This window comes from Melanerpes formicivorus, unplaced genomic scaffold (genome assembly GCF_026170545.1).
Source record: "Melanerpes formicivorus ecotype bairdi unplaced genomic scaffold, bMelFor1.0.p_v2 SCAF_46, whole genome shotgun sequence".
Classification (NCBI taxonomy): domain Eukaryota; kingdom Metazoa; phylum Chordata; class Aves; order Piciformes; family Picidae; genus Melanerpes; species Melanerpes formicivorus.
Genome location: NW_027142398.1, coordinates 874,918 through 886,323, shown reverse-complemented (window position 1 = coordinate 886,323; position 11,406 = coordinate 874,918). Strand labels below are relative to the sequence as shown.

Genomic DNA, 11,406 nt, shown 5'->3' with positions numbered 1-11,406 from the left:
AATTCTTCCTTGAGTGCAGTTTTCCAGGAACGCAGGCTTCTAAATGAGAAGCAGTTTCCCCCAACTGAGTCACCTCCCATGTCAGTGTCATCTGCCATCTCCTGCTCCCTGCCATTCCTGATCCGAGCTTGCCTCAGAAATTGAAATGTTCAGCTTGTTACAGAATAAATAAGAAAGAAATCTAATTTAATCAAGAGACATCAGTGCCAATAAATCCCATGACATTTTGCACAGCTGGGGTGCGGTGCAGCCGTGCCGCGCGTCCGCTGTGCAGCTCCCGGTGAGCTGTTCAGCTGTCTGCAGGCAATCCAGGCAATTATGTGCCACTGGCTTGCATTGTTGGCTCTTCCATTTTCTGCTTCATTGCAAAGCCCTTTTCACAGGCTCAGAGAAGCAGCACAATTTTAGGAAACATTTTTGTAGCATCATTTCCACTCCTGCAGCCAGGAACTCTTGTTTTGGGCATCAATCTTAGATGCTCCCTTGGTGCAGCAGTGACCAAGAACCCCAAAGTGGCACAACCCCCACCTCGGAAAGATGAGCTTGGAAGGATCCTCTCCCATGCCAGCACCAGCCCCTTTGCCTGGAACACCTCAGCTGCTGTTCACACAATATTGTCTGGGGCTTGGCGGCAGGAGGCAGAAGCGCTGCCCTCGTACTGGGGCCAGGCAGGGCACAGCACGATGCCAGAAAGGTGGGGACAGGGATGAGCTATTCCTGCTGCCTCATCCCCCCGTGGATTTGTGAAGCCTGGGGAGGCTTTGGGTGGCTGGCACCGTGCTGGAAGGCAGCTGTGTCTGCACACAGAAGGCTGGCACAGCTGTGTCTCCACTCCCAGGACAGTGTGTAACCTCTCCAGGGGCACTGGGGATGCTTACAGTCCCGAGCAGCACAGTCCTCTGCATCCATCACCCAGGGCTGCAGCATGGTCCCTCCACTCGGCCCTGCAGCAGGATCCCGCTGGGACAAGGCAGGAAAATTCCCTCTGTGCTCCTGGCACAAGAGCCAGAGCAGCACATCCCTGCTCCATCGGCTCAGCAGCCCTGCAGAGCTCGCACAGCATGCAGCAATTAGAGGTTCATTAGATAAAGCTGAGGTTATGCAACAGGCAGAAAGATCCTCCTGGTTTCTATCACTGTTATGTCCTAGAAAGGCTGCATTAATCCATCTCCAGCAGGGGCTGTACCTGCAGCTGAGCCTTCCCCTCAGAGCAGGAGTCTCAGGGGGTTTGCACAGTACCCCACTGTGCATCACCGAGCCAGCTGGGGGTCCTGCGGTGCAGGACCAGACCAGTGGGACCAGAGCCCCCAGCAGGCTGGAGCAGAGAGCAGAGTGCCAGAGCTGGGAGACTTGGTGGAGTATCCACAGCTCAGGGCAGAGGGCCTGGAAGGGTAGGCAGGGTGGTCTTAAGTGTCCGGGGGGAATCAGCAGAGCAATAAGCAAAATCCTTCTTCGTTTCTGTAAGCTACCAGCAAACTGACTTAATTAAAAAATTACTGCTCCTCCACTCAGTCCCTCATGGCAGCAAAGAAACATCATCATCTAGAGCAGCTTGAAATGGAGAGGGATGTGCAGTCGCTAATGAGAGATTAGGAGAAAGTCTTCTACTTTGGAAGTAATTAACAACCCAGAAAGCATTTGCAGAGGTGAGCTTGCGGCTGGGTCAGGCTTCTCAGACACCGCTCTGCTGTGGGACGTTTCTCTGCCTGTCTCCAGCACTGCTGCCCGGGCAAACCGACGATGCCTTCCAGACTGACCCCCACCCTGTCCCCACGGGATACCTCTTTAGGGGAGCAGCCCCTTCCCCACACACTCTGCCCTGAGCCAGCCGCTCGCTACGGCTCCTCCTCCAGCCGGGGCGGGATTAGAATAAACCTGTATTAGAATAAACCAAACCAGGTTGGAAGAGACCTTCAAGATCATCATGTCCAACCCATCAACCAATCCAACCCACCCAAACAGCTAACCCATGGCACCAAGCACCCCAGCAAGTCTCCTTCTGAACACCTTCAATGACGGCGACTCCACCACCTCCCCGGGCAGCCCATTCCAATGGGCAATCACTCTCTCTGTATAGAACTTCTTCCTAACATCCAACCTGAACCTCCCCTGGCGCAGCCTGAGACTGTGTCCTCTTGTTCTGGTACTGGCTGCCTGGGAGAAGAGACCATCATCTGCCTGTCTACAACCTCCCTTCAGGTAGTTGTAGAGAGTGATAAGGTCACCCCTAAGTCTCCTCTTCTCCAGGCTGAGCAACCCCAGCTCCCTCAGCCTCTCCTCACAGGGCTGTGTTCCAAGCCCCTCACCAACTTTGTTGCTCTTCTCTGGACTCGTTCCAGCAAGTCAACCTCCTTCCTAAACTGAGGAGCCCAGAACCAGACACAGGACTCGAGGTGTGGCCTAACCAGTGCAGTATACAGGGGCAGAATGACCTCCCTGCTCCTGCTGGCCACACTGTTCCTGCTGCAGGCCAGGATCTGGGGTGGGATCTCAGCTCGGCAGGCACCGCAGATGGGAAGATGCCACTTGACGTTTGGGACATGTCTCTCCTCATCGTCTTTCTGATGTCGCAGGTTACCAAGTCCCGCGCTTGGCTTTGGTGCCAGCTGTTCCCACGGCAACAGAACACGCTCTGGATTTGCCTTGACCCATTCTAAGGTGCTTCATTAGCTTTAATGAACTGCAATTTTAATAGAAGCCTACCCTGAATGTTCACAATGTATGTGCCTTAAATTCCTTGTTTTTAATTACAAATGACACGAGACTGTAAGATACATAATTATATTTGCATGACTAATGCCCTGCATTAAAAATACATACATGCAAAGCTGTAAAATGTAATTGCAAATTATCTTGGAGGAAAGTCCAGGGAAGGAAAAAAAACAAAAAAAGAGAGAGCAATATTTCTTAACATTCAAGCAGCATTTCCACTGAGGGCTGCCTGCAAGGCTTTGTAAATCAAGCAGGGCTGCTGCAATGCCTCTGGCACCAGGGCAGAGATCCAGATCTTCCAAGGCTGTGCCTTTGCAAAGAGAAGCCAAACTTCTCCCAGGCTCACCTGAAGCACTGCTCTCTTCACAACAGAATCACAGAATATATCCAGTTGGAAGAGACCTCAAAGGTCATCCAGCCCAACCAGTACTGAAGGGTTGACACTAAACCATGTCCCTAAGCACCGGGTCCTCATGACACTTGAACACCTCGAGGGATGGTGGCTCCTCCGCTGCCCTGGGTTCAATGATTCAACCCTGACTTTGGGGTCATGTTCACCCTGGCCAAAAGCAGGCTGTGCTACTTTCTGTTGCAAAATGAAGACTAGAGATTTTTTTTTGCTGTGGAGACATCTGAAAAGGAAAAAAAACCAAAACCCCAACCACCAACATGAAAGAAAAAAACCAGCTCCTCCCTATCTGTTTGTAGTGGCCTGGTGCTGGATGTATTTGCTTTCATTATTTGCATTCACCATGAGACCTTTGGTCCAAGTGTCATGTCTCAGGACACAACCAGCAGCTCTGGTGCTGTGCCTGTGAAGCAGAGACATCACCTGGAAGCCAGACCCCCATGGACACCCACCACACTGGATCTAATATCATAGTATCATAGTATCATAGTATCAGTCAGGGTTGGAAGGGACCACAAGGATCATCTAGTTCCAACCCCCCTGCCATGGGCAGGGACACCCCACACTAGATCAGCCTGGACAGAGCCTCATCCAGCCTGGCCTTAAACACCCCCAGGGACGGGGTCTCGACCACCTCCCTGGACAACCCATTCCAGGCTTTCACCACTCTCATGGGGAAGAACTTCCTCCTCACATCTAGCCTGAATCTCCCTACCTCCAGCTTCATTCCATTCCCCCTAGTCCTATCACTACCTGAGATCCTGAGAAGTCCTTCCCCAGCCTTCCTGTAGCCCCCTTCAGATACTGGAAGGCCACAATTAGGTCACCTCGGAGCCTTCTCTTCTGCAGACTGAACAGCCCCAACTCCTTCAGTCTGTCCTCATAGGAGAGGTGCTCCAGTTTTCCTGGGCACTGTGTGCTGGGGATCCCTGGGACCATGAGGGCTGGAGCTGGGGTGGGATGGCCTCAGCCCTGGTTGTGCACTCAGTCCCAGCAGAGTCTGGAGTGAAGCAGTTGGGTTTGTGCAGCTGGGAGCTGTGACTCTATATAAATGACAAGCAGAGTTTCTAGTCCCAGAGAGGTCACCCCAGCATGATGCATTATGGCTAGAAATTAGATCCCTGACCTGGCATTTAAATAACTGAGCAGCTGTACTGCTGTGCAGGATCTTAATGGCAGGAAGAATGATCAGGGCCCTGGGGGGGAAAACCTCCAGCATAATGCGACCGAGGAGTCCAGGACTGCTGGGTTAGAGAGGTGGCTAAGAGGGCAAACAAACTGAGTAGAGAAAATGAAGAGCAGAGAACAGAGACAAGGATCTGAAGGAACAGGGCTGTACTTCTCTCAAATGAGTTACAGTTTTGCTGTCTAATTTATTACCCCATAAATGAAGACAAAAGTACCTGGACTGAAGATACTTGGACTAAAGACTGACAGCTGAGACTGTCACTGGGGGAGGGGGGGAGCAGTCACTCCATTCCCATCCCTGCTTCCTACACAGCACAAAGAGCAGAGCCTCACTGTAGCTAAGATTCACTCTCCATGTGCATTTTCTCACTTTTTTCTCGTGTACCATTCTCAGGTCAGTGGGAGGGTGCCTGGCTGGGACAGTTCCTCAGCCCTCAGGCCCCTGGTAAGGAGCAGTGCAAGGGACCCATGGGATTTCCCTTCTCCCCATGTCCCCATGCTTAAACCAGCACTCATCGAGGCACAGCACGCCAGTGTCTCTTACTCTTCCTGCAGTCAGCCTGTGAAATTGGAGACTCTGAAACTAAAACAAATAAAAGAAAGGGGGAAGAAAAACAAATGGAAGGTCTGGGAATGCTCGTGTGTGTTGATTTTGTTTGCAGTGCTCAAAATAAAATAGGCCTTTCATTTGTGGCTGCTTGCAGACTTTACAATGTCAGCAGTGACCAGCACATGGTTTGTGACCACCTCCTTCCCTGGCCCATGTGCCCAGCAGCAACGCATCAGGAGGTGCCATTGGCCACCCAGCACCACTCATCCCAGCACGCTGCCAGCAGGCTGGCATGGCACACAAGGACCCACGGCAGCACCATCCTTCCCAGCAAGGCAAATTCCCCTTTGCAGTGGGGCTCAAAGGAGCACGATGGCAAATTCTCCCACAGGACTCCCAAGGCTCCCCTTTGAGCCTTGTGGTGGACCTCTGGATTTTGCCTGTTAGTGTAAACTGCCCTGTGGGTTACTGTCGCGGGTAAGTGTGGCGTGGCAAGCGAGGAGAAGGCAAGCAACTTAACTAATCCTGGGGTGGCACTTACACCAGGCTCAGCTCCTTGTCAGAGCTATAATCCCTCCCTAGATGAAAGTGAAATATTTGCACTTGTACAGCTCATCTTGGTTCCGTTGGTGTGACCAATGCTCTTGAGTGGCGGCGCTGAAGCGGTGACACACACACAATGGTTCCATTATCCCCTCCCCAAGAGATGTGGCAAAATCTCAGCATTTAAGACGTAAGTGTAGGGGGGTCTGAGCCATCCCGGCGTGGGTGTTATTCACTAGCGTGAGATCCAGTTTTCCAGCAATGCAAGTGACAGTCAGCAGTGAGTGGAAATTGATTATCGGTGTGAAGGGAGGATTAAAAATAGAAACTTTGTGTCAAACCCCATGTATGTTTTGACTAAATCCTCGCTAACAAGAAGAATGGGGGAAAGACAGAGATTATACAAAGAACACCAAAACCCAAGAAGCCAGGATTAAAGAAGATAAAGGATTTGAGTGGGTTAGTGCAATTAATGACTGCCAAGTGCCATCCTGCATCCCAGCAGCGACTACTGTGGCATCTCTTAGGAATCTCTTTCGTCACAGGCACTTCCAGCTCCTGGTGCTATCTCAGGAAGCTCCATTCAGCTCAGGTCAAGGTTGCAGGGGCTTGAAGTCAGTATCTGACCCATCCACCACTGTAAGTCAGCTGGTTAGAAATCCTTTCCCACAACAACACCTGGAACATTCCCAGAAAGGATGGGCTGTCCTGACAAGGGTTTTCCTCAGCTATTTCCCTCTGTAGGCTGTCCTGACAAGGGTTTTCCTCAGCTATTTCCCTCTGTAGGCTGTCCTGACAAGAGTTTTCCTCAGCTATTTCCCTCTGTAGGCTGTCCTGACAAGGGTTTCCTCAGCTATTTCCCTCTGTATGCTGTCCTGACAAGGGTTTTCCTCAGCTATTTCCCTCTGTAGGCTGTCCTGACAAGGGTTTTCCTCAGCTATTTCCCTCTGTAGGCTGTCCTGACATGGGTTTTCCTCAGCTATTTCCCTCTGTAGTCTGTCCTGACAAGGGTTTCCTCAGCTATTTCCCTCTGTAGGGTGTCCTGACAAGGGTTTTCCTCAGCTATTTCCCTCTGTAGATGTCTACAGTGCCTATTGCTGGAGAGCTGATGCAGCTTTACCACCTTTTTGTTTCAATCAGCTGTAAGCATTTCTAATACAGAATCACAGAATCACTAAGGTTGGAAGAGACCTCAAAGATCAGCAAGTCCAACCTGGCACCACAGACCTCATGACTAAACCATGGCACCAAGTGCCACATCCAATCCCCTCTTGAACACCTCCAGGGATGGGGACTCCACCACCTCCCTGGGCAGCACATTCCAATGGCCAACAACTCTCTCTGGGAAGAACTTTCTCCTCACCTCCACCCTAAACTTCCCCTGGTGCAGCTTGAGGCTGTGTCCTCTTGTTCTGGTGCTGCTTGCCTGGGAGAAGAGACCAACCCCTTCCTGGCTACAACCTCCCTTCAGGTCGTTGTAGACAGCAATAAGGTCTCCCCTGAGCCTCCTCTTCTCCAGGCTAAGCAACCCCAGCTCCCTCAGCCTCTCCTCATACATTTATTTTCCTCTGTGACTGGTGCTCAGCAGTTCCCCAAGGGCTGTGCGCTCAGTGCCCCAGGACAGCCAGGATCTGCAGGGTTTATGGCCTAAAAGTGTGTGCTCCAGCTCACACAGCCTGCCCTCACACCACGCCAGGGGCTGTTATTAGCACATTTTAGAGCTTCCACTGTGATTACTGCAAAATCACACCACACACAGTCGCCGCTTTCCCGACAGGAGGCATTTCACCAGACAAGGCAAGACTTACAAATAAAAGGAGATTTTGATTTTTATTGAGTTTCTGCCTCTATAGCACATGGCACATAAACTGAAGACACGAGGTGTGATGAGAAATTATGTGTTTGGCCTTCACTGAAGAAAGGATTCCTCTTACCCACAAAAAGTGATGCCAACAAATGCCCTCTTCTGCCAGTCGTAACGTTCAGTGAAGGCTGATGCTGTGACATTTAGGGAGATGGAAACTGAAGCTGACCTGGAGACTGTGGCTGCTCTGCTAACCCCATGTGAGGAGGAATGGCTGCCTTGCTAGCAAACTCTATTTTTAAGAGGAAGCCAAAATATTTGCATTTACTTAATCACAGTGGAACAAACAGCACTGATGTTCTTTTTAACTCAGAGGAAATCCACTGTGAGCAAGTGCCCAAAATTCACAGCTGCCTGATAAGGATCAGCTGATTCAGCTCGTATTTGGGGTGCCATTACTCCAGTTTTGGCCTCTGCAGCCAAGGAGCCAGCAAAGCTTCATTTCTTTCAAAACTTGAGCTTCCTCTAGGGTTTGCAGCTCAGAAATTACTTTTATGAAGGAAGTGCTGATAGGTCAAGACAAATGTCTGGAAGGTGGTTTTTTAGCACTGTTCGTGTTTCTCTATTTCTCTTTCCCCTTTATGTTCACCCTTTGCTAGTAAGGATGATGTAAGGAATAAAGATCTAGTGTCCATGCAAGGGTGTCACCTATTTCTGTAACACCTTTTATGTTCACACCCCTCTTGTGGCAACAGAATTCTCTCCACTTGGACAAGGCAGTGATGCGCAGGGAGGATGAATGAGCAGCAGCTACAAAGGGGGCTTCAGAAACTGTTCATGCAAGGAGCTCTAGGGACACTTCAAATACAGGGAAAAAAAACCACCCCAGGTTTCCCCCCCCACACACACCCCTGAGGCGACTGAGAGCACTTTTTTTTTATATATGACCAAAGGAATTTGGGATACACACTGCACAAACTTCTAACAGCTCATGAACACCTCTACACGGACAGAAACCTGTGGACACGCTGTTGGCCCTGGGCTGAGCACAAGGACAGGGCTGTTGAAGGCCAGGAGAAGCATCTTTTGCTGCAGCTCTTCCACGCCGGTGCAGGCAGCAGGGCCAGTCCCCGTGTCCCTCGCTGCCACCCACGCTGTCAGTAGACCTTCAGAGCATCTTGGCAACTTTTCCAGCCTTCACACACACACACTAAAAACTATTTTACATCATTATTTTACAGACCAAACATCCAGCCCTCATCTCAGTCCACCTTCTTCCTCTGGAAACAGATCCATACAATAAAAGCCACAATAAAAAAACAACCCCACACACACCCCAAAACAAACCAAACATCACCTTGGGAGACGAATTAGACACAGACAAATTTGACCACAAAACAGGTTTCTGCCTTTACTTACGCAGAACAACTAGACTGGAAAAGTCTGGCTGCTGCTGCTGCTGCTGCTGCCACTCAGCAACAAACCACTGAGACTCTGGGCCAAGTGTGCAAAAATAACTTGGTTCAGTCCCGTTCCGCTGGCTGCGCTCCGCATCACGGCGTGGGTGGTGGTTTGGGGGAGGGACAGGAGCCCTGGCTGTCGAAGCTCGCCGCCCGGCCGTGCCACTGGGTGGGAGAAGGAAAAAAGAGGGAGCCTGAGCAGATGGGAGAGGCTGTTGGAAGCCCTTCAAGCCCCTCAGCGCGGTGCCGGCTGCGGCTCCGAGGGCCTCTCCCCTGCTTTGCCCTGTTTCAGCTTATTGGTCGCCGGCGTTTAACCACGGGGGGGAGGATTGCTGAACCATTCATTTGGTTGCTTTGTAAATCAGTTCACAGTTCACAGGGTTGCTCTCTCTCTCTCACACACACACACACAAAGAAAATGAAAGGAAGGATAAACAAGATCTGTGTGTGCTGTGAACACCAAGTTTAGCTTTCTGCTCTTTCCCGGTCTGCTGCTGTCTCTTTTCTGCCTAATTGCACAACTACTCAAGTCTCTCCAGTCTGGTAACCTGACCACACAGAAGCTGTGTCCACACTGCCACATTTTCCACTTCCTCAAAGAGACAATCAGATCAGAGAGGCGGTGGATGTACCAAACAATGTGGGGTTTTTGCCATACTTATGGGATCATGAATCATTCATCTGCCTTGAGGGCCATTATTGTAACTCAAACCCATTATTCCTCATTTTGAGTACTTGCCCAGCTCACCATCTTCTTTTATTAAACTAAAATGACAAATGATAGACATCTCCCAGAGACAACAGGAGGCATGGTGCTTCCACTGCTTCATCCTCCCCTCCCTGGATCAATTCCCTCTTCTCTTACATAAGCAGAAGCTCTTTGCTAACTAATATTAATGCTCTAGCATGTATGAATTTCACTTCTGTGGGGGGGAAACTCATTTGGCAAATCAAACTTCACCCTGGGTATCATCACTCTCTTCACAAGGGTGTGTTTTGATGACCAAGAATTCAGTCCAGTTTCCTTCCCCAAAGAGACCAGTCAGGGTAGAGTAACTCACCATATTTCATCAGGGCTGAGCAGAAGTTAGTGAATGAAGGAGCTGTAAGGTTGTTCTTCCAAACAGGCTACCTTGAGGTAAGAAAGCAGTTTCTTCTGTTTCTCATGACAAATGTATTTGCTAACATCCTTGAGGAACTGATAATGTGGGTGCAAATCCCCGTGAGAATCGCCAATAAAAGAGCAGATAAGCCGAAATTGCAATAGAAATGGGCTTTTGGCAGAGTCCTCAGCAGGCTGCTTGCCTTGTCCTGCCTGCAGTTATATTTGCCACTCCAAAAATGTGATGCAAAACTCTTCCAGGACTAGGTGCAAGTGGCCAGTGTGCCATGAGGAACTCGGAGATACTTCTCCTTCAGTTAATTAGAAAAGGTGAACCATCGTTGTGTAATTAACAGGCAGAAACTGGAAAGAGTTCAGTGAAAGTCAAACATGCCCCAAAGTCTGGAAGAGGCTGGTTTTGCATATCTTTAAAGATAAATGACTGGTCTTCATTAGGGACATGAATTAGCTCTCAGCAGAGTTATTAGGTTTTATCTGGAGAAATAGTTTAAACAAATAAATGCTCCCATGCTGAATGTCAGAGGGACTTTGGCAACATCAAAGACCCCTTCTGCACTGCACTGCTGCTGCTGCTCTACAATATAGGACAGGGTTTGTCTTTCCCAGATAACAGAGACATTCCCAGTTTTCAGAGGGCCCCTTGAAAAGTCTGCAAAGACTCACTCTAATTTTAGATTTCTTTTTACAGACACATCACTTAACCTGGCTGAGGGATGTGGCAAGAAATGCAGAAGAAATGGCAATGGGTGGGATGGCTGAGGCACACCTGAGAGGTTGAGGCACACCTGAGAGGCTGAGGCACACCTGAGAGGTTAAGGCACACCTGAGAGGTTAAGGCACACCTGAGAGGCTGAGGCACACCTGAGAGGCTGAGGCACACCTGAGAGGTTAAGGCACACCTGAGAGGTTAAGGCACACCTGAGAGGCTGAGGCACACCTGAGACTGAGGCACACCTGAGAGGCTGAGGCACACCTGAGAGTTTGAGGCACACCTGAGAGGCTGAGGCACACTTGAGAGGTTAAGGCACACCTGAGAGGCTGAGGCACACCTGAGAGGTTAAGGCACACCTGAGAGGCTGAGGCACACTTGAGAGGCTGAGGCACACCTGAGAGGCTGAGGCACACCTGAGAGGTTAAGGCACACCTGAGAGGTTAAGGCACACCTGAGAGGTTGAGGCACACCTGAGAGGCTGAGGCACACCTGAGAGGCTGAGGCACACTTGAGAGGCTGAGGCACACCTGAGAGGTTGAGGCACACCTGAGAGGCTGAGGCACACTTGAGAGGTTAAGGCACACCTGAGAGGCTGAGGCACACCTGAGAGGTTGAGGCACACCTGAGAGGCTGAGGCACACTTGAGAGGCTGAGGCACACTTGAGAGGCTGAGGCACACCTGAGAGGCTGAGGCACACTTGAGAGGCTGAGGCACACCTGAGAGGTTGAGGCACACCTGAGAGGTTGAGGCACACCTGAGAGGTTAAGGCACACCTGAGAGGCTGAGGCACACCTGAGAGGCTGAGGCACACTTGAGGCTGAGGCACACCTGAGAGGCTGAGGCACACCTGAGAGGCTGAGGCACACCTGAGAGGTTAAGGCACACCTGAGAGGTTGAGGCACAC

General features: G+C 50.5%; 1 protein-coding gene across 4 annotated transcripts in view; it reads right to left on the bottom strand.

Moving 5' to 3' along the window:
* Positions 1–7,226: 7,226 nt before the first annotated feature.
* Positions 7,227–11,406, bottom strand: part of SYT6 (synaptotagmin 6) — a 38,675-nt gene continuing 34,495 nt past the window's right edge. For all 4 annotated transcript variants that reach the window (XM_068159532.1, XM_068159533.1, XM_068159534.1 and 1 more), the window contains exon 7: positions 7,227–8,831. In XM_068159532.1, coding sequence (XP_068015633.1) covers positions 8,760–8,831 — 72 coding nt within the window. In that variant the 3' untranslated portion in view covers positions 7,227–8,759. The remainder of the gene's footprint in view (positions 8,832–11,406) is intronic.